This window comes from Scyliorhinus canicula, chromosome 13 (assembly GCF_902713615.1).
Source record: "Scyliorhinus canicula chromosome 13, sScyCan1.1, whole genome shotgun sequence".
Lineage (NCBI taxonomy): Eukaryota > Metazoa > Chordata > Chondrichthyes > Carcharhiniformes > Scyliorhinidae > Scyliorhinus > Scyliorhinus canicula.
Window position 1 is genome coordinate 8,372,455 of NC_052158.1, and position 24,045 is coordinate 8,396,499.

The 24,045-nt window shown below is 50.4% G+C and overlaps 1 protein-coding gene across 1 annotated transcript in view; it reads right to left on the reverse strand.

The window, feature by feature from the left end:
- Positions 1–56: 56 nt before the first annotated feature.
- LOC119976631 (butyrophilin subfamily 3 member A2-like) overlaps positions 57–24,045 on the reverse strand; it is a 103,329-nt gene continuing 79,340 nt past the window's right edge. The window contains exons 6-8 of the mRNA XM_038817267.1: positions 18,754–18,873; positions 13,758–13,790; positions 57–112 (exon numbers count right to left, since the gene is read on the reverse strand). Coding sequence (XP_038673195.1) covers positions 66–112; positions 13,758–13,790; positions 18,754–18,873 — 200 coding nt within the window. The 3' untranslated portion in view covers positions 57–65. The remainder of the gene's footprint in view (positions 113–13,757; positions 13,791–18,753; positions 18,874–24,045) is intronic.

The window sequence follows — 24,045 nt, forward strand, 5'->3', positions numbered from 1 at the left end:
GTCCTATTTCATGTGTAATTTTCTTTGAGGTTGTCAGTTTTTGAGTTTATTCTTTCTTTCCTGTGTTAAAATATTAAGATCTTACCTTCATAGTCACAAATTCTCTTCCACTCTGAAACAGAAATAACCAATTAGACGGGAGAAATCGGAGTGATTTCATGTATTGATAATTCTACAGGATGTGTTTTACAGACATTTTTAAATATGGGGTCAGATTCTCTGGCCTTCCCACAGTGTGTTCCTCGGTGTCAGGAAGCGGCCCCCCATTGGCCGACGGTGGGATCCTCTGGTCTCGTCTCTGTCAATGGGATTTTCCATTGAATCAACCTCACACCGCCGGGAAACCCGGGAGTGTGCCATCGACGGCACTGGAAGATCCCGCTGGCATGAACAGCTGGAAGATCTCACCCATAATGGCTACCTCTTCATACCCCTGTGGCATCACCCATTGCAAGGTAGAAGCTAAGAACTAGAATTTTATTACAAAGGCAGTTAGGAAACTTCCAGACCCACCTCAATAAAAAGAAACAAAAGTTGTGTGATTATCAATCCAGAGTTTTTTTGCAGGGGAGGGGGGGAGGAAGTGGGTGAGGGAAGGGGTGAAATTGTGGGATGGAGTCAGGCCTGCCAACCTGGAAGAGCTGATCCTTGGTCCTTTTTATTTATTTACAGGATGTGAGCGCCGCTGACATTTGTTGCCCATCCCTAGTTGCCTTGGAGAAGGTGGTGGTGAGCTGCCATCTACCATTGCAGTGCCTGAGGTGTAGGTACACCCATAGTGCTGTTAGGGAGGGAGCTCCAGGATTTGGACCCAGTGACAATGAAGGAATGGCCGATATATTTCCAAGTCAGGTTGGTGTGTTAATTGGAGAGGAACCTCCAGCTGGCGAGGTTCCTCTGCCTTCTTCCTTTGTCCATCTCGCTGGTAGTCGTCGTGGGTTTGGAGGATTCTGTTTGAGGAACCTTGGTTAGTTCCTGCAGTGCATCTTGTAGATGGTGCACACGGCTGCCACTGTCCATCGGTGGTACAGGGACTGAAGGTTTGTGCAAGGGGTGCCAAGCAAGCGAGCTGCTTTTTCCAGGATGATGTTGAGCTTCTGGAGTGTTGTGAGAGTTCCACTGATCAAGGCTTGTGGAGCATATTCCATCACACTCCTGACTTGTGCCTTGTAGATGTTTGAAAGGCTTTGGGGAGTCAGGGGGTGAGCTTCCTGCTGCAGAAATCCTCGCCTCTGTAGCCAGAGTATTTATCTGGCTAGTCCAGTTCAGTTTCTGGTCAATGGTAACCCCTATGTTGTTGATAATGTGAGATATAGCGATGGGAATGCCATTGAATGTCAAGGGTCGATGGTTAGATCCTCTCGTCATGCCTGGCACGTTTATGGCGTGAATGTTACTTGTCACTTGTCAGCCCAAGCTTGGATATTGTCCAGATCTTGCTGCATTTGGACATGGGTTGCTTCATGTGGGTGGGCATATGCTGAGGCGGGCTGGTAGAATACCTGCCTTGGTTCTCTGGAACTTCATCCCAGTTATAAAGGCAGTGAGGCCCTCTAGCACTCACCTCTCAGACCCCCTCACTCACCTTGGTCCCTCACATCTTCCAATTACCAACTCATGCCCCACAGCCATTCTCCATGCCCTCCAATACTGTCTCACATGGGGAAGACCTTTTCAACTTACCTCGTAAAAGTTCCCAACTCCAGGCTGTGATTTCCAATTCATCTGACAGGCAGCTCCGAAACCTTATAATAGCAAATGGATCACTTGTTGGACTGAGGAAGTTTCAGGGAGTTGGGAACAGTTAGTGTCTGGTAATATTTGGGATTGTGAGGATCTGTCTGTATTGTGGGTATCAGAATCTGGGCAGAATTCAGCTGACCTAATCCTTAAAGGATTCCTAAAATTGGAGTGAAAATGCAGTCCAGATTAGACCTGTCACTGCAGTGATGGGGGTTGGCAGGAAATAGTTGTGCAAGTGTAGCCCTTAAAAGTACAGATGAAGCAAGCAGCAGGTCTTGTCCATTTTCTAATGTTTCTTTGGATATCCTGTTGTAAAATCTGAAGCCAAGAAGTTTTAAGTTTCTGTTTTTTCGAATGTGTTTTATTCCAACGTTTATGAAAAGTTACAACACATAAACAATTCGGGAACCAAACTTCCCAACACACAACTATACAGTTTGTACAAATTTTTCCCCTTTTCATCCTTCCTCCCCCCACCTCAATACCCCCGCGATGAACAAACATGGTCAAACCACCTTGCCTCGAAACCCTCCGCTGAACCCCTTAACTCGTATTTGACCTTTTCCAGCTGAAGAAAGTCATACAGTTCACCCAGCCAGGCCGCTACCCCCGGTGGCGTTGCTGACCGCCACTCCAATAAAATTTGGCATCGGGCAATCAGAGAGGTGAAGGCCATGACATTGACGGACCTCCCCTCCATCAGCTCCGGTTCCCACCTCCTCCCCTACTATCCTTTTTAAGGCAGCAAACACTCCCACCCAGAAACTCTCCAACATTTCGCAGCACCAGGACATATGTGCGTGATTCGCTGGTCCACGCTACACTTCTCACACTTGTCTACCATCCTCTGAATGAATCCACCCATTCTTGCCCGAGCCACATGTACCCTGTGTTCGACCTTGAACTGTATTAGGCGCATCCTTGCGCACGAGGAGGTCACATTTACCTTTCATAGCGCCTCACTCCATATTCACCAGTTTATCTCCCCACCCAGCTCCCCTTTCCACTTCTCCTTAATCTTCACCAACAGCACCTCCCTGCTCTCCCAGCCACCTATATATGTCTCCTCTCCTGCCCTCCCCTTCCACATCCGGAAGTAACAGTCACTCCAGCAGGGTATATCTCGGCAACCTGGGGAACTCTTTTCAAACCTTCCGCGCAAGGTCCCTTACCTGCAGGTACCTAAACTCACTTCCTCTCGGGTACCTTCAGTACCTCTGTACTGACAAATCCCTCTGCCAGATACAAACCTTCACCCTAACCAGCCCCACTTCCTTCCATTTCCTATACGTGCCATCTATCCCCCCAGTCCAAAAGCGTGATTTTCTTTTTTTTTAAAATAATTTTTATTGGAATTTTTTGAAAAATATATATCAACAGAACAATAATAACAATAATAATAATAATAAACACCCTCCGGCACCCGTAACAACGCATATAACAAACCCCCCCAAACCCAATAAACAACAAAATTAATTAACAATAAGCAAATTAACTTAAACACTATCCCGCTAAACCACCCCCCCCCCCCCCCCCCCCCCCCTCCGGGTTGCTGCTGTTGCTGACCTAGTACCTCATCGTTGAGTCAGAAAGTCGAGGAAAGGTTGCCACCGCCTAAAGAACCCTTGTACCGACCCCCTCAGGGCGAATTAAACCTCTCCAGCTGAATGAATCCCGCCATGTCATTAATCCAGGTCTCCACGCTCGGAGGTCTCGCATCCTTCCACTGCAGCAAGATCCTCCGCCGGGCTACTAGGGACGCAAAGGCCAAAACATCGGCCTCTTTCGCCTCCTGCACTCCCGGCTCCACCCCAACCCCAAATATCGCGAGTCCCCAACCTGGCTTGACCCTGGATCCCACCACCCTCGACACCGTCCTCGCCACCCCCTTCCAGAACTCCTCCAGTGCCGGGCATGCCCAGAACATATGGGCATGGTTCGCTGGACTCCCCGAACACCTGACGCACCTGTCTTCGCCCCCAAGAACCTACTCATCCTAGATCCGGACATGTGGGCCCGATGCAGCACCTTAAACTGGATGAGACTAAGCCTCGCACATGAAGAGGAGGAGTTCACCCTCTCCAGGTCGTCCGCCCATGTCCCCTCCTCAATCTGCTCCCCCAGCTCCACCTCCCACTTAGCCTTCAGCTCCTCTACCGACGCCTCCCCCACCTCCTGCATTACCTGGTAGATGTCAGACACCTTCCCATCCCCGACCCACACCCCCGAAAGCACCCTATCCCTTACCCCCCGCGGGGGCAGCAAAGGGAACCCCTCCACCTGTCGCCTAGCAAACGCCTTGACCTGAAGGTACCTAAACATATTCCCCGGGGGGAGCTCAAACTTTCTCCTCCAGTTCACCAAGGCTCGCGAACCTCCCGTCAATAAACAGGTCTCCCAACTTCCTAATGCCCGCCCTGTGCCACCCCAGGAACCCGCCATCCATGTTCCCTGGGACAAACCGGTGTTCCCCCTCAGCGGGGCCTCCACCGAGCCTCCCACTTCCCCCCTGTGTCGCCTCCACTGCCCCCAAATTTTGAGGGTAGCCGCCACCACCGGGCTCGTAGTGTACCTCATTGGAGGGAGCGGCAGTGGCGCCGTTACCAGTGCCTTCAGGCTCGTGCCTCTACAGGACGCCATCTCCATCCGTTTCCATGCTGCCCCCTCCCCATCCATTACCCACTTATGTACCATCGAGACGTTAGCTGCCCAATAGTACCCAGAGAGGTTGGGCAGCGCCAGCCCCCCCTCTATCCCTGCCCCGCTCCAAAAAGACCCTCCTTACCCTCGGAGTCCCATGCACCCAAACAAATCCCAGAATGCTGCTATTCACCCTCCTAAAAAAGGCCCTCGGAACGAAAATGGGAAGGCACTGAAACAAAAACAAAAACCTCGGGAGCACCGTCATTTTAACGGACTGTACTCTACCCGCCAACGACAGCGGCAGCATGTCCCACCTTTTAAATTCCTCCTCCATCTGCTCCACCAACCTAGTAAAATTGAGCTTGTGCAGAGTCCCCCAGCTCCTAGCCACCTGAACCCCCAGGTACCTAAAACTCCTCACTGCCCTCTTTAGCGGGACCCTACCAATCCCCTCCTCCTGATCTCCCAGGTGTACAACAAACAGATCACTCTTGCCCAGGTTCAATTTATATCCCGAGAAACTCCCGAACTCAGCAAGAATTTCCATCACCTCCGGCATTCCCCCCACCGGGTCCGCCACATACAACAGCAAGTCGTCCGCATACAGTGACACTCGGTGCTCCTCCCCACCTCGCACCAAACCCCTCCACCTCCTCGACTCCCTGAGAGCCATGGCAAGAGGCACAATTGCCAGCGCGAAAAGCAAGGGGGACAGGGGGCACCCCTGCCTCGTCCCACGGTGGAGCCTAAAGGACTCGGACCTCCTCCCATTTGTCGCTACACTCGCCATCGGGGCCTCGTACAGCAACCTCACCCATTTAATAAACCCCAAACCCGAACCTCTCCAACACCTCCCACAAGTACCCCCACTCAACCCTGTCAAAGGCCTTCTCAGCGTCCAATGCCACCACAATCTCCGCCTCCTTCTACTGCCGGCATCATTATCACATTTAGCAGCCTTCGCACGTTAGTGTTCAGCTGCCTCCCCTTCATAAAACCCGTCTGATCTTCATGTACCACCCCCGGCACCCAGTCCTCTATTCTAGTGGCCAAGATCTTCGCCAGAAACTTGGCGTCTACATTCAGCAGTGAAATTGGCCTGTATGATCCGCACTGCAAGGGGTCCTTATCACGCTTCAGGATCAGGGAGATTAGCACCCGAGACATCGTCGGGGGCAGAACACCCCCCCTCCCATGCCTCGTTGAAGGTCCTAACCAACAGGGGGCCCAACAGGTCCGCGTATTTCTTATAAAATTCAACCGGGAACCCATCCGGTCCTGGCGCCTTCCCCGACTGCATGTGGCCAATCCCACTGACCAGCTCCTCCAACTCGATCGGCACCCCCAGTCCCTCCACCTGCTCCTCCTACACCCTTGGAAATCGGAGCCTGTCCAAAAACTCTCCATTCCCCCTCCCACCGCCGGCGGCTCCGACCGGTACAGTTCCCTATAAAAGTCCCTAAAGACCTCATTGACCTCTGCCCCCTGCCGCACCACATTCCCATCCCTATCCTTCACTCCACCAATCTCCCTAGCCGCGTCCCGCTTGCGAAGCTGATGCACCAGCATCCTGCTCGCCTTCTCTCCATACTCATAGACCGCTCCCTGCGCCTTCCTCCACTGTGTCTCCGCCTTTCTGATGGTCAATAAATCAAACTTGGCCTGCAAGCTACGCCGCTGCCCCAGCAATCCCTCCTCTGGGGCCTCCGCGTACCTCCTATCCACACTCAACAGCTCCTCCACCAGTCTCTCCCTCTCCCTATGGGCTCGGATGGAGATCAGCTCCCCCCTAATCACTGCCTTCAGAGCCTCCCACACCATCCCCACCTGGACCTCCCCAGTATCATTGACCTCGAGGTACCTCTCGATACATCCCCGAACCCTCCTACACACCTGCTCATCAGCCAACAACCCCACGTCCAGACGCCAAAGCGGGTGCTGGTCCCGCACCTCCCCCATCTCCACATCCACCCAACGCGGATCATGGTCCGAAATCGCAATAGCCGAATACTCGGCCTCCTCCACCCTCGGGACCAGTCCACTACTCAAAACAAAGAAATCAATACGGGAATAAACCCTGTGCACATGGGAGAAAAAGGAGTACTCCCGAGCCCTCGGCCTTCCGAACCTCCAGGGATCCACTCCTCCCATCTGGTCCATAAACCCCCTCAATACCTTGGCCTCCGCTGGCCTCCTGCCTGTCCTTGAACTAGAACGATCCAGTAGGGGATCCAGCACCGTATTGAAGTCCCCCCCCCCCATGATCAAGCCCCCCACCTCCAGGCCAGGAATGCGGCCCAACATACGCCTCATGAAACCAGCATCATCCCAATTTGGGGCGTACACATTAACCAACACCACCCTCTCCCCCTGCAGCTTACCGCTCACCATCACATATCTGCCGCCACTATCAGCCACAACCTCAGATGCCTCAAACGCCACCCTCTTCCCCACCAGATTCGCCACCCCCCCGGTTCTTCGAGTCGAGCCCTGAGTGGAAAACCTGCCCCACCCACCCCTTCCTCAGACGGACCTGGTCTGCCACCTTCAGGTGGGTCTCCTGAAGCATGGCCACGTCCGCCTTCAGCCCCTTTAGATGCAAAAACACCCGCGCCCGCTTAACTGGCCCATTCAACCTCCTCACGTTCCACGTAATCAGCCAGATCAGGGGGCACCCCGTCCCCCTCCCCCTTCGACCAGCCATAACCCATCGACTGCTCGCCCCTGGCCATCACCCATTCGGCCCGTTTCCCACGGCGATAGAACCTCACCCCGACCCCCCGACCCGCACCAACTCCTCCCTGGCCAATCCAGCAGCAACCCGGTATTCCCCACACCCCCCCCCCCCCCCCCCCCCTGCCCCCCCTCCCCCCCCCCCCAAGGCCCCTCCTAGCCGTGACTCTTCCTCCACTGTACTCCCGTGAGCCAACTAACTTCTGCTGACCCAGGCAGCTCCCGCTCTAACTCCGACCCCTCCCGATATGAGGTCCCCCCTCCTCCCCTGCACCAGCTCCTTGGCACCGCTTCAGCGCGGGAAACCCGGCCTAATAACCACACCCCTCACCACCAGCTCCACCCCCTCGTCCCGCAGCGCGGGAAACCAGAGAAAAGCCCGCGCTTTCACACTGCTCCACCCCACCAACGCAGCTCCCAAACCGCAGTCCCAACCCAACCGCCAACTCCGTACAAACAAAGACACAGATCAACCACAAACCCCAGTACCCCCCTTAGAACACAAACCCATAGCCCACATCGTCCGAAAGCGAGAGAAAAAACAGAAACAAACGGAATAACCCGCATAAAAAATGATACAAAAATAGAGAAACTCCCACAGCCCCCAATCTCTAGTTTGAGTCCAACTTTTCAGCCTGCACAAAGGCCCACGCTTCCTCCGGGGACTCAAAATAGTGATGCCGGTCCTTGTAGGTGACCCACAGGTGCGCAGGCGGCAGGATGCCGAACTTCACCTGCTTTCCGTGGAGCACCGCCTTTGTCCGGTTAAACCCGGCTTCTCCCACTTCCTACTCACCTTCCTGGCCCATCGGAGAACACACTCCCGGTCACTGAACCGATGGAACCGCACCAGCACCGCCCGTAGGGGTTCATTCGCCTTCGGCCGCCTGGCCAGTACTCTATGGGCCCCCTCCAGCTCCAGGGGCAGATGGAAGGATCCTGCCCCACCAGCGAGTTCAACATCACGGCCACATAGGCCGGCAGGTCCAACCCCTCCAGCCCCTCCTCGAGGCCCAGGATCCGCAGGTTCTTCCTCCGTGACCGAAGCTCCATCTCCTCGAACCGATCTTGCCACTTTTTATGAAGCGCCTCATGTATCTCCACCTTCCCCACGAGGGCCGAAACCTCCTCCTCGCGCTCAGAGGCCTGCTGCTGCAACTCCAGTATAGCTGCACCCTGGGTTGTCTGGGTCTCCAGCAGCTTACTCGTCGTCACCTTCAGGGATTCCAACAACTCCCCTTTCAGCTCTGTGAAATAGCGCAGAAGGGCCGCCTGCTGCTCCTCCGCCCACTGCCTTCACTCCTCAGGGGCTCCACCGGCCGCCATTTTGTCCACCTTCCCCCGCTTTTCCAGGGGAGCTGCTGCCATTTTTCTCCTCGCCCCACTTCGAGTCCGCACCATATATCCCGGGGGGTTTTGCTCCAAACACCTTTATCCACCGGGAATCGTTGAATCAGCGCCATTTGGGGCCCTTAAAAGAGCCCACAAGTCCTATTAAAGCGGGAGCTGCCGAACGTGTGGCTTAGCTCCGCATAGCCGCAACCGGAAGTCCCCAAAAGCGTGATTTTCACACAACGGCATTAACACTGACATCCCCTCTGTCCTAAAATTACTCCTCAGCTGGTTCCAGATCTTCAACATGGACTGCACCACAGGACTCTCTGAGTATCTGCTTGACACCATCATCACTCCGCCATCATTGTAGCCCTTAAGCTGGACTCTTTACAGGATTCCTCCTCCATCCTAACCCATTCCACCCCCTCTCCTTCCCACCATCGCCTCACCTTCTCCATGTTTGCCGCCTAATAGTAATGTAGCAGGTTCAACAATGCCAACCCCCCCTGCTGCCTCTGCTTCTGTAACAAGGTTGTCTTAACCTTCCCTGCCCATACAAAGTGTGAAATAATTGTATCCAGTTTTAAAAAGAAACCGTTCGGTATAAAGATTGGGAGTGTCTGGAATATGAACAGGAACCTCGGCAGAATGTTCATCTTCACCACTTGGACCCTCCCTGCCAAAGTCAAGTGCAGCTTGTCCCACCTCTTGAGATCCTCCCTTACTTCCTCCAAATTCCATTTGTGAAGCATCGCCCATTCCCTCGCTACCTCAATCCCCAGGTTTCTAAACCTGTCACTGGCCACCTGAAATGGCACCCCCCCCAAATCGGCTTGCTGACCCAACACATTCACCGGGAACACTTCGCTTTTCCCTAAATTCAACTTATACCCCGAGAACGTCCCAAGCTTCCCCAACAAGCCCATGATCCTCTCCATGCTCTCCACCGGGTCCAAGTCATATAATTGTAGGTCGTCCTCATAGTCCGACATCCGATGCTCCCTTCGTCCCCTCGTAATCCCTCGCCACTCTGCCAACCCCTAAGAGAGATTGCCAGAGGCTCAATAGCCAGCACGAACAGCAGTGGCGACAGCGGGCACCCATGTCATTGGTCCACACACTTGGCCTCGGTGCCACATAAAGCAGGCGCACCCATGCCACAAACTTCGGCCCAAACCCAAACCTTCCCAGGGTCTCAAACAGGTACCACCATTCCACCCGATCGAATGCCTTCTCCGCATCCATGGACATCACTACCTCCGGCACCTGAGCTCTCGATGGGGTCATAATCATATTTACCAGCCTCCTTATATTGCTAGAAAGCTGCCTGCCCTTTACAAAGCCTGTTTTGTCCTCCACAACCACCCCCGCGACACACCCTTCCATCCTTCCCACCACCAACTTAGCCAGCACTTTCACGTCTGTATTTAACAGTGATATGGGCCTATACAACCCATATTCCAACAGGTCCTTCCTCTTTTATGGTATTAAGGTGATCGTTGCCTGTGTCACTATCTCCGGCAACTACCCCCTCTACAATGCCTCATTAAATGCCCCCAAGAGATGTGGTGCCAGGTCCATCACAAACTCCTCATAAAATTCTGCTGGGTAGCCATTGGGCCCTGGGGCCTTTCCTGACTTCTTGACCCTTCTCCTGTCCACTATCTCCCTCAGCCCCAGGGGCTCCTATCGCGCCAGCCTCTTCTCTTCCTCTAACTCTGGAATCATAGAATTTCATAGAATTTACAGTACAGAAGGAGGCCATTCAGCCCATCGATTCTGCACCGGCCCTCACAAAGAGCACCCTACTGAAGCCCACGTAACTCCCCTTTCCCCATAACCTAATAAACCCACTTAACATTTTTTTGGACACTAAGGGCAATTTAGCATGGCCAATCCACCTAACCTGCACGTCTTTGGAGGAAACCGGAGCACCCAGAGGAAACCCATGCAGAGACTGGGAGAACGTGCAGACTCCACACAGACAGTGACCCAGCTGGGAATCGAACCTGGGACCCTGGAGCTGTGAAGTAGCTGTGCTCACCACTATGCTACCGTGCTGGAAACTCCAGTTCATTTCAGAACCGTCCCACATCCCACTCTTTGTCCTCCAAGTCCGCCCTGTACAGCTCCTTGTAGTAGTCCCTAAACTCCTCGTTTATATTCCCCAGCTCCGACACCACATCCCTTGCCATAGTTGTTCTCCAACCTCGCCTCATCGGATCAGCCTCCCTTCCCCCAACACACTCCCCCTTGGCCCCTCCCCCTAAACGGCCACCTCTCTCGGCCTTCTCCTCATCTCACTTTGTAAAAACAAACTTTTTCTCAGTCTGTTATCAACACTTTTATCTCCCTATTTCTCACCTTTCTTTCCTCTCCTGCTCTGAAACTGCTGACTTTTGCCGGTTTATATTTTTATAGACAGACAATATTTCAATCTGGTAACGATTTTTCACAGAGTGGTTGACAACCTTTTTACCTGAAGTGTCTTTTTTTTAAAAAAAAGTTGCCAATAATAAAAACTACTATAGATATGGGATGAAAATTCGGCATTTAAAAAAAATACTGGAAAATTGCAACATGCCTTTGGTAGAATGTATAATTTGCATTAAAAAGTAACAAAATATAATTTGTAGTACACCCGGGTGATCAGGAGGAGGGAATTGTGAGACTCCCATTTAAGAGGGCAGTGAAGAGTTTCAGATACCTGGGTGCAGGTGGCCAGGAGTTGGGGGACTCTCCATAAGCTTAATTTTACCAAGCTGGTGGAGCAGATGGAGGAGGAATTTAAAAGGTGGGACATGGTGCCGCTATCGTTGGCGGGTAGAGTGAAGTCCGTCAAAATGACGGTTCTCCCGAGGTTCTTGTTCCTTTTTCAGTGTTTGCCCATCTTTATCCCTAGGGCCTTTTTTAGAAGGGTGACTAGCAGCATTATGAGCTTTGTTTGGGCGCATGGGACCCCGAGGGTGAAGAGGGTCTTCTTGGAGCGGGGTAGAGATGGGGGGGGCTGGCGTTACCCAATCTCTCGGGGTATTATTGGGCGGCCAATGTGTCGATGGTGCGCAAGTGGGTAATGGAGGGGGAGGGGGCAGCATGGAAACGGATGGAGAGGGCGTCCTGTGGAGATACAAGCCTGGGGGCCCTGGTAACGGCGCCGTGGCCGCTCCCTCCTACGAGGTATACCACGAGTCCGGTGGTGGCGGCTACCCTCAAGATTTGGGGGCAGTGGAGGCGACATAGGGGAGAAGTGAAGGGCTCGATGGAGGCTCCGTTAAGGGGGAACCATAGGTTAGTCCCGGGGAACATTGATGGGGGGTTCCAGGGTTGGCACAGAGCGGGCATCAGACAGCTGAGGGACCTGTTTATGGATGGGAGGTTTGCGAGCCTGGGGGAGTTGGAGGAGAAATTTGGGCTCCCCCCAGGGAACATGTTCAGGTATCTGCAGGTAAAGGCATTTGCTAGGCGGCAGGTGGAGGGATTCCCTTCGCTTCCCGTGAGGGGGGTGAGCGACATGGTGCTTTCGGGGGTCTGGGTCAGAGAGGGGAAGATATCTGATATCTACAACGTTATGCAGGAGGCGGAGGAGGCGTCAGTAGAGGAGCTGAAAGCTAAGTGGGAGGGGGAACTGGGGGAACAGATCAAGACGGGACATGGGCTGATGCCCTGGAGAGGGTTAATTCTTCCTCCTCATGTGCGCGGCTTAGCCTCATCCAATTCGAGGTGCTGCACCGGGCCCACATGACTGGGACGAGGATGAGTAGGTTCTTTGCGGGTGAAGACAGGTGTGTCAGGTGCTCGGGGAGTCCAGCGAACCATGCCCATATGTTCTGGGCATGCCCGGCACTGGAGGAGTTCTGGAAGGGGGTGGCAAGGACGGTGTCAAGGGTGGTGGGATCCAGGGTCAAGCCAGGATGGGGACTCGCGATTTTTGGGGTTGGGGTGGAGCCGGGAGTGCAGGAGGCGAAAGAGGCCGGTGTGCTGGCCTTTGCGTCCCAGTAGCCCGGCGAAGGATCTTGCTACAATGGAAGGATGCGAGGCCCCCAAGCGTGGAGACCTGGATCAATGACATGGCGGGTTTCATTAAGCTAGAGAAGGTCAAATTCGCCCTGAGAGGGTCGGTACAAGGGTTCTTTAGGCGGTGGCAACCTTTTCTCGACTTTCTGGCTCAACGATAGGGTACGGGGACAGTAGCAGCAGCAACCCGGGGGGGGAGGGGGGGAGGGGGAGGGAAAGGGGGGGGGAAGAGGGAGGGAAAAGGGGGGGGGGGGACGATGACTATGTTTGTTTATTTAATTTTAATTTATTTTTAAGTTCTTTTGTTGTTCATTGGGGTTGGGGGGGGTGGGGGGATGTGATACATGCGTTGATACGGCCTGGGGGGTGTTACAGTTATTATGGGTTATTTTGTTGCATTTCGTTGTTTGTCATTATGTTTTATATTTTCTGTAAAAAATTCCAATAAAAATTATATAATAAAAAAAAAGTAATAAAATATATGTACTGAATTCATGTATTAATTGAAAAAAACACAAATTTAAATAGACCTATCTCCGGATTATCATGTTTTTTGACGTTCCTTGAAATATCATTTCATCAGTAAAGACATCTTTCAAATAAACTTTAATTTTAAAGTGCCTTGAATTAAGGCTATTTTTTCAGTAATTCATATTTGTGATAAAAAATTCTTCAAATAGCACATAAACAATAATAATAAATGACCTAGACTACACGAGAAACATTGTAACCCGGTTCATCTGGAAAATACATCCAGTGATTTTCACTGCAGTAAAGAGGCAGGATCACAACACACATCAGAATGAGAATCTGACACTAACAGGAGCTGGTGATTGTCTGACTAATTACTGGAAACATATTTGAGCATTCTGATACTAGATATTGTTGGAACATGTATGTGCTGCTGGGATTAGCGTAATAAAATTTTTCTTAATTTAAAAAAAATATTCTTCCTTCTTAACCTGTTAAATCTATATTAAGTTTCTGCAATCATGTAAAATCTGTAATTTTAATTTTGTAATCATGGGTAGAAACAAACTAACGCCAAATTATGTAAAGAAGATTTGAGTGACTAATTTGTTCCCCTGTAATTTGTGGTCAAATTGAACTATAAGTTTGAGTGAGTGTTTCAAAACAAAAAGACATACAATGTATTAGCTTTGTTGTCAATATTTATAAATAACTGATCATAAAAGATAAAAAAATGTAAATGTATTTTAGTAAACTTGTAATCATTCCAAAACCAACATTCATTGTAGTTTGTGAACATTTTAGCACAAAGCTCTTACCACATTCTATGAAAGCTCTCCGAAGTTCCAGCTCTGGAAGATATAAAATCATTACCATATTAGAAACTATAATTTAATTCATCAGCTGCTTTCACTGAAATAATTTGAATAGATATGATGATTTTTCAATTAAAGTAACTTTTTACCAGTATATCAAACGTTTATCATCTCTAAGTGTTTCAGTGATAGACTGTGCTACAGTTTAGGGACTGCAGTGGTATAATGTGGAATTGGTTTATTTCTAGGAAGGGTGAAGCGGGAGGAGGAAGAATAAATTAAAACAACAACGTTTCTGCACACAAGAAAATACTGAGGATTCTGAAATAAAAACAGAAAATGCTGGGAAATCTCAGCAGGGTGGGCAGCATCTGGAGAGAGAGAACATAGATAACATTTTGAGTCTGGATGACTTTTCTCCAGAGCTCTGAAGAAGAGTCGTACAGTCTCGGAATTTAACTCTATTTTCTCTCTCCACAGATGCTGCCAGAACTTTATGGATTTGGAAAGAAAGGATAATGTTTTAAAAAGAAAATTAAATAGTACACGCAGTACTATTAAAAGTCTACTTAAAAAGTAGACAACAAAACATGAGTTGCTATAAAAATACAACAAAAAGAAAATGCAGGGAGTGCATCAGTCATTGGAGGGTCATGATCCTGAAAATGAGGTAAAGACACCAGGAAATAATATATCAAGAACTGGGAGACAGGTGAGGCTAATAGATGAGAATTAACAGCTTACAGATGAAGAATTTCTTCATCTATCTGTGGTAAATTATGGAATTAAATGTGAAACACCAAGCAGGCCTTATAAAAGATAAAGATAAGAGAATAAAGATAATGGAGTATCAGGAAATGGTCAATATGATACCTGAATTGTCTCTGCCAATTCTTGCAAGTAAAGATTGTGGGAAATATTCAAATGCAGTCTAACTAAAACAGGCACAAGACATTATGCGATACAAATTGTAATCAAGTAGGAAATAAGTAACAAAACAGATGAAGCCCTATTTAATATTATAGGGAGCTTCAGCATCATTGGCTGCCCCGCGATGTGAGGGTGCTGTTTATGCCCTTGGTCTTCATGTGGCTGAGAAGGCTGATTCTCAGCCTGCAGATCTTTGGAACCATGGGACATGAAATTTGAGGATGCTGGTGAGAAGACCTAAACACTCCTTCTCGGTCAGCGCATATCTGGTCTCAGTGGGTGTCATTGCCCGTGACGCGTATGCTACTGGTACCCAGGATGATGTGCCGTCTCTTTGAAGCAACACCACCCTAATGCCATCCTGACTCGCATCTGTGGATATCTTGGTCTCTCAGTCTGGGTTAAAGAATGCAAGGACAGGTGCAGGGGTGAGCTTGGCTTTCAGCTCCAGCCACTCTGTTCGGTGCTCCGCCTTCCACTCAAAGGCAGTTGATTTTTTCACCAGGTTGCATAGGGCCGTTGTGTGTGTGGCCAAATTCAGGATGAACTTGCCAAGAAAATTGACCATTCCCAGGAATCGCAGTACTGCCTTCTTGTCCTTGGGGACTTTCATTGCCTCAATGGCTTTAATTTTGTCTGTGTCCGGGTACACACCGTGTTGCAAAATCTGATCGCCCAGGAACTTCAGCGTGGATGTCCCAAAACAGCACTTGGACCTGTTCAGCTTGAGGCCATGTCCATGTGAGCGTCGGAATACTTTCTTGAGTCGCGACACATGTTCCTCTGGGGTTGTGGACCAGATTATAATATCGTCAACGTAGACACGAACCCCATCTATTCCCTCTATCACCTGTTCCATGATGCGATGGAAAATCTCTGATGCCAAGATGATGCCAAATGGCATTCGACTGTAGCAGAATCTGCCAAAAGGCGTGTTGATGGTGCAGAGCCTTCTGCTGGATTCTTCAAGTTGGATTTGCCAAAATATTTGGGATGCATCCAATTTTGTGAAGAAGCGTGCGTGTGCCATCTCACTCCTGATTTCTTCCCTCTTCAGGATGGGGTAATGTTCCCGCATAATGTTTTTGTTTCGATCCTTGGGGTCAATGCAGATGCGTAGGTCCCCCTAAGGCTTCTTTACGCACACCATCGAGCGGACCCAGTTGGTTGATTCAGTAACCTTGGCGATGATGCCTATTTGTTGTAGACTTGTGAGCTCTGCCTTCAGGTGCTCTCTCAGTGGAGCAGGGACTCGTTGTGGTGCGAGGACCACTGGCTTGGCATCAGGCCGCTGTAGAATCTTGTACTTGTACGGCAGTGTGCCCATCCCGCTAAATACATCTGGGTACTGGGTCAGGATGTCGTCGATGCAGGCCTGAAGATCCAAATGGGTCGGCGTCGTGGTGTAGACCCTTTCAATGAGATTCAGTTGCTTGCAGGCGTGCGCACCTACCAGGGACTGGCTCAACAATCTCGAAGCGTAAGTTTGCATGTGTGTGCCGGCTGGACACCTGCAGATTGCGTTTCCATTGTTGTCCAGGGGTTTGCAGGCAGCTGGAAGGATTGTGGGGCCCTTCTTGATTCTCTTGAAGCCCACCTGCAAAATCAGGTTGGCGGAGGTATTTGTGTCCAGTTTGAACTGGATGGGGCAGTGGTTGACCTTCATCACTGCATGCCATTCGTCCTCGGAATCCACGGCCAGGATTGATTGGACTCGCGATGTGTCCGGTGTGGCATATTCGCACTTTGTAATAATGCCCACTCAGTAAGTGTTATCCAGGTATTCATCATCTGAATCCGTTGCACTGTCTGGATCAGAGTCATGCATTCGGTGTTGCACACTTCTGATGCGCAGCTGCCTTTGGCAGTTTTCGGCCGCTTTGTGTTCCAATCGCATTGCGCATGCGTTGGGCCCCGGGAAGAGCGCGCAAAATAGCTGCTTTCGTCAATGTGGAGGCGCTGCATCCGGGAGATGGCCTGAACACTCTCCACCTCATGGGAGGCTTGTTTTTCACTTTCTGCCGTTTTGTACTGTGAATAGCGATTTTTAGAGTTCTCATGCACAGAACACATTTCAATCGCGACTGGCAGGGTCATGTGGTTGATTTTCAACAATTGTTGACGCAGAGGATTAGAGTGGACTCCAAAAACGATTTGGTCTCTTATCACGGAGTCAGTGATATCACCAAATTTGCAGGTTTGCCCTTAGTCTAAGGTTAGATAGATAGGAGTTGAAGGATTTGTCTTTACCTTGCATCCTCTGCTTGAAGATGTAGCGCTCGTAGATTTCGTTGGTGTCCACCTCGCAGTGGCTGTCAAATTTATCCAGGATAGTTTGGTACTTCGTTTTGTCCTGCCCTTCGGAAAAGTGAAAGGAGTTGAAGATCTCTATCGCATGGTCACCCGCAGTGGTGAGTAGAAGAGATATCTTCTGAGCATCGGCCGTGTCATTGAGGTCGGATGCTCCCACGTATAGTTGAAATTACTCCTTGAATTATCGGCAGTTGAGCTGATGAGGCGCCTGAATCTTGTCCATTGTGCCTGTATTCAGTAGCTGGTTGTCATGGATCTTGCTGAGCTGAACTAAATAGATTGAACAGTCACTCCTGGTATCATGTTGCGTTCTGCTGCTTCGGATAACACAGGCTGCTACTTGATGCAGTCTTAACTAAAGAATGCTCCAGACTCTGAAATTAGTTCAACGTGTTTATTGAACTATTAACACAGTTTTCAAATGAGTTTGACTCTCTGCTAATTGGGGAACTCACGGCCGAGGCTGCACGTCGCCACGTTTTGGACACTGAGGAGCTCCACTCACCAGAATTCCTCAGCACAGCGAGAGATCTCCGAGGTCCCATAATCGACCTCTGAACTCCCCCCCCCCCAGCCTAAACACACTATGGTAGGATCCCTGGCACACTCTGTACCCCCAACACCCACACAGGGCACCCACAGTCCAATCGTGCAAACAATGCCAGCTTTGCACCTTGGCAGTGTCAAGCTGGCAGGGCCCCAGGATGCCAAGCTGGCATTACCAGGGTGCCCAGGTGGCACCAACAGTGCAGCCAAGGGCCTCCAATTCCCCTGGGAGATCCCCACGAGTGCCGTTCCACCTGGTCCTCGTTTGTGGGGCCAGTACCAAACGGCTTTGGCCAAGGTCTCTGCAGCGAAGGGGATAAATCCCAAAGCCTCAGGTACCTCAGGGATCTGCACATTAAAGTGAGACTAACTGCCTCGCTCTAATATGCAGGTTTGCCAAAAAGTGATCCCTCCCACAGTGGACGGGATTTACATCGCAACGTCTCACAAGATCGCGTTGAATCTCGTGAGGCTGTCGTAGAAGTCTACCAATTCTGTCCTGGTGCCACCATTAGGGCGGGATTCTCCGTCCCGCCAGCCCCCTTTTCCGGTGCAACGCTCACCCACCGGTAGCGGGATCATCTTTCCGGCAGCCGGCCAATGGGGTATCGCACTGTGGCCACCTCCACGCTGTCGGGATATCTGTGGGCATGTACTGCTGGCGAAGCGAAGGATCCCACCGACAGAGAATCCCACCCTTAGTCTCTGAAACGCAGAATCCCGCCCCTGGGGTGGGTTTCTCCGCCCCACCGTGCCAGCTTTCTGGTATAACATGCCGTCGGGAGTCTGTCTCGCCATCTAGTCAATGGGGTTTCCAATTGTGGAGCAGCCCTACACCGTCGGGAAACCCCTGGGCTGCCGGCAAAAGGGAGCATCCCGATGGCAGAGAATTCAGACCCTGGTCTGTGGAACTGGAGAGTTCCACACTAGTTTTCTGAAAGAGCCACACTTTGCCAAATTCAGGTAAGGTTCTCCCCTCAGTTTTTTACTTCAATGTGATCAGCTTTTCTCACCGTCTCTCCCCAAACATTTAACATTGAAATAAATCTAATCGTGTTTCCACATTTCACTAGTATAATTCTGTGATCCTGAAATTCTTCTGGGTTGTTCCCATCTCTCAGTTGAACCTTTATGGGGACTGGGAGAACGCAAAGAGATTTTCAGGCCTCTATCAATGTTGTTTTTTGTGTTTATTACACTGAGAATGTACCTTTAATTTGTTGATAGTGTTTCCAACTCCAATAAATCACAGCAGAAATGCCACAAATTAGACAGCAAATGGTCACGAGTAATGGCACCAACCAATCAGGGAGTGCAGGGAAAACATCACCTGTGAAGTAAACACTAGTGAATTAGATAATGATTCTATCTTTAAAATATGCCATGAGAATTATTATTTTAGAATTTTCAATATTAGTGGAAGTTCCTGAAGTAGAACACACTCAGATCTTCTGGTAGCCTTCTGCCTTACTTCACACAAACACAGAATTGTTACGGTGCAGAAAGAGGCCATTTGGCCCATGTTAGGATACCAGACTATTCCCCAACATTTGTTAGGATAGGTCCATAACCAGTGTCTTCAACTTAAATGAGGCAATTATAATGGTATGAGGGAGGAGTTGTCTCAGGTGAGCTGGTAAACAAGCGAAGATACAGGTCAGTAGATGAGCAGCAGCAGATATTTAAACAGCTGGTCCAAAATGCTCAGCAGGAACTTATCCCAATCAAAAGGAGGCAGACAAAAGGTGGGTATCTATCGGTTACCTTAACTTTTTTCGTGAGGAAAATGTTTGATCATAATAATAATCTTTATTATTATGACAAGTAGGTTTACATTAACATTGAATGAAGTTACTGTGAAAAGCCCCTAGTCACCACATTCCGCCACCTGTTCGGGTACACGGAGGGAGAATTCAGAATGTCCAAATGACCTAACAGCACATCTTTCGGGACTTGTGGGAGGAAATCGTAGCACCCGGAGGAAACCCACGCAGACACAGGGAGAATGTGCAGACCCAAGCCGGCGACAATCACCCAGGCCACTGTGGATAAACTATGCCAGGTTTTCAATACACACAGAATTCCTGAGGTATTGATATCCGATAGCGGCACGGCGTTTAAAGTGCGGAGCTCGTGGCTTTCGCCTGCACCAATGGGATTTGACATGTGGGGACTGCTCCCTACCACCCAGCTTCAAATGAACTGGCAGAAAGAGCGCTCTAAACATTTAAGCTGGGCATGAAGAAGCTGGCAACTGGATCCTGGGACACTCGCTTGCCGCATTTTCATTTCTTTAATCACAGGACACCACATGCCACGACGGGTGTCGCACCAGCAGAGCTCTTGGAGGTCCGTCGACTCCACACCTGCCTGAGCTTGGTAATCCCCGATCTAGGTGGGAGAGCATGCCGGAACCAGGGCCAGTCCAAGATCGGCACCTGTCACCGTCCACTGGCCCGCACATTCACCCCCGGTAACAGCATGCAGGTCTGGAACTTCAGGGATGGGGCCGTTTGGCAGCCACAGGGCCGGTATCCTACAACATCAGAGTGCAAGGACGGGAATCCAATCGCCATGTGGATCACCTTTGGAGCTGTGTGCCGGACATCCCTGAACAGCCTGCCCCTCCTGCGGTTCCAGCTCCAGCAGGATTGCCGCTGGCCCTTCCACCCCTATTGCCATCACCACCGGCCCAGTCTGAATTGTGGTCGAAGACAAAATTCCCCCAACTGAGGATGCTCTGATGGTGGACAAGGATCCACTCAGAACTGAGTTGGAGACAGAGATGGACGCGCTAACCCATCCGATGGTCCTGCACCAGCAATGGCCGCCGGGCCGGATATGCTGCCTCGGCGTCGGCGGTCATCATGAAAGCGCCGCTCTCTGGTCTGGTACATGCCCCCCAGGGGGCATACCAGAGGGTCAACCCCGATCTAAACGGACCAGAGGCCTAGGACATGTTTTGATGGACATGGACACATCTCCAGACTTGAGGAGGGTGGGATGTTATAACCCCAGCGGAGATCACAGGATAGGAACCATCCAGTTTCCCTTGCCCACGGGGAATATGAACTTCCCCGGTAATGGGTGGGGCTTCCCATTAACAGGAGTGGCCCCTCTAGCATAAAAACCCTGACCTGGGAGCATGTTGGGGAAGGAAATCTTCCGGGGAGTGGTGGCGTTTGACTGTAATCAGTAATAAACATCTTTGTGCTTTTCTAAACAACTATTTATGCGTGACTGTTTATCTTAGATTTTTATTATTGTCACAAGTAGGCTTACATTAACATTACAATAAGGTTACTGTGAAAATCCTGGATCTAACAATATACAAAGTGTCATGGGATAGTGGTAGACCAGAGGACTGAGAGGTTTTTAGGAACTGGCAGCAAAAGACTAAAAAGCTCATAAGAAGTATAAAATCAAAAACAGTAAGAGTTTCAATGGATATATAAATAGGAAGCAGGAAGCTAAGGTAAATGTGGGACCTCTACTGAACGATGCTGGTGAATTAATAACATCAAACAAAGAAATGGTGGATATGCTAAATACATTTTTTGCATCAGACTTCGCTGTGAAAGATAGTGAAAGTATCCCATAGATACCAGATGGGCTGATTTTAAATAACATGGTAGACTTCCAAAAATCCCAATCACAAGGAATAGAGTAGGAGAGAAACTCAAGGGGCTGAAGGCAGACAACTCGCCAGGACCCGATGAACTGCACACTTAGGATTTTAATGGCAGTGGCTGCAGAGAGAGTGGGCCCATTGATTGAAATTGTTCAGAACTTGCTAATTTCCAGGGGAGTACCAGAAGATTGGCAAGCAGCCAGTGTGACTCCCTTGCTCGAATAGGGAGAAAGGCAGAAGGTAGGGAACCAAAAGCCAGTTAGGTTAACATCTATTATTGGCAAGATGCTGGAGTCAATAGTCAAAGAGGAAATAGCTATCATTTAGGAAAGCTGAATATAATCAAACCTAGTCAACATGGTTTATGAAAGGTAAATCATGTTTGACAAATTTGCTCAAACTGTTTGAGGATGTTATGGGGAGAGTAGATAGAGGGGAACCTGAAGATAATTTTCTTCATTGTCACAAGTAGGCTTACATCAACACTGCACTGAAGTTACTGTGAAAAGCCCCCAGATGTAGTGTATTTAGATTTCCAAAAGGCATTTGACAAGGTGCCACAAAAGAGGCTGGTGCATAAAATAAACACTATCACTAACCTATCTCTTTTGCAGATTTGAAGATCCTCAGAGGCCCGTGGAATGGACCTGATGACCTGACCCATACGTTGAAGAGGCCCAAACTGGAAGTCCACCCCGACCTCAATTTGGACCCGACCCGGACCTCGGAGCACTGGACCTGGCCTAGGTACCGACACCAGCCCCCAGACTGCTCGATCAAGCCGCCGGAGCTACCAACCCGGCCCCCGCTACGAGACCCACCCAGCGATCCGACCCAGAGAGGTCCGCCCAGCGATCCGACCCAGAGAGGTCCGCCCAGCAAACCGACTTACCGAAGGATGGAAGGAAGAAACCACGTGGAAGCCCATCAGGCCTACTCCAAGGCCTGACTCCAGGAGCGCCAATGAGACCACCAAAGCTGGAACAGAACAAGGGACCTGGCCCAGCCTGACCCAAAAAGCCCCTGCCTGCAACCCATACCCGGAATAAAGACCCCTGAAACACCCGCGCGAGGACCCAAATGTGCAGCAAGGTAGACCCGTCCTCGTCAGGCCCAGCCTGATCGCAAACAAGCCCTCTCGGCAACTCCAAGATCACGACCAGCACCCGGGACCCTGCCAAACGAGACCCGAAAAAAGAAACTAGCGCCCCGGCCCCCGCCAGACGCAACCACCTACCTTCCACAAGGTTAGTCTTCTCTCATCAGATCCTGGGACCATCCAGACACAGCCTCCGACTGGGGAAACGCGGCGGTCTGCAGGTGAGTCTAAAGCCACGTGGTTTCAAAGCTCCTCTCCCCAGCACACTCCTGGCAAACATCCAAGCAATCGAAAACAAGCTAGATAAACTTACCGCTAGACTTCCCCTTCACAGGGAAATAAGAGACTGCTGTGTGCTCTGTTTCACAGAGACTTGGCTCACCCCTGCCTCACCGGACTGTGCCATACAACCTGACAGCTTCTCAATTTACTGGGTGGACTGCAAAGGGTGGTGGAGGTGGTGGAGTTTGCCTCCTCATCAACTCCTCTTGGTGCTCGGATGTGGCAAACCTGGTGACCGACTGCCGTCCGGACATGAAATACCTGACTGTGAAGTGCTTCCTGTACTACCTTCCACGTGAGTTCACTTCAGCCATTATTACAGCGGTCTACATTCCACCCCAGGCAAAGTAAAGAAGACGCTCGATGAATTGTACACAGTTATAAATAACAATAAACAGAATACCCGGAGGCTTTGTTCATCATGGGCGGGTCTTCAACCAGGCCAACCTCAAGTGTGTACTGCCAAAATTCCACAAACACATCTCCTGTCCCACCAGGGGCGACAATACTCTCGACCACTCCTATACAAAAATCAAGGGCGCCTACCAAACCATCCCCCCACCGCATTTTGGAAAATCGGACCATAAGATAATGCTCCTTCTCCTGGCATACAAGCAGAAACTTTAGTGGGAGAATCTGATTGAGAAGGTTGTATAGTGCTGGTCCGAGGAAACAGAAGAGCTCCTATGTGACTGCTTAGAGACAGTGGACTGGTCCATCTTTAAGAACTCGGCGACCAACCTAAACGAGTATGTCACCACCGTCACAGACTTCATCAGCAAATGTGTGGCGACTGCGTGCCAAAGAAAGCAGTACGTACGTTCCCCAACCGGAAACCCTCGCTACTGAAGGCCAGGTCTGACATCTTCAAGTCAGACGGCCCTGACCTATACAAAATCCAGGAACGACCTCCGCAAAGCCATCCGAGATGCCAAGAGATAATATCAGACCAAGCTAGAGTCAGACTAGCATTACAGACTCTCGTCGGTTGCGGCAAGGCTGAAACAACATACGGGTTACAAAGCAAAGCTGAGCAGAATCTCTGTCAGCAGCGCACCCCTCCCCGATTAACTCAATGCAGTCTATGACTGGTTCGAGAAGGAAACCATTGACCCACCACAGCAGCCCCAGACACACCCATACCCATCATCACAGCTTCCGAAGTCAGATCGGCCTCCTTGAAAGTGAACCCTTGGAAGGCGATGGGTCCGGACAGGATCCCTGGTCGCACACTCAGAGCCTGCTCAGACCAGCTGGCAGGTGTGTTAGCGGACATCTTCACCCTCTCCCTACTCCGTTCCGAGGGCCCCACCTACTTCAAGAAGACCACCAGCACGCCGGTGCCAAAGAAAAACCAGACAATGTGCCTCAATGACAATAGTCCATGGCTTTGACATTGATCGCAATGAAGTTCTTCGAAAGGTTGGTTATGAGGCACATCAACCCCATACTCCCAGAATGCCTAGAGCCACTGAAACTTGCATGCAGCC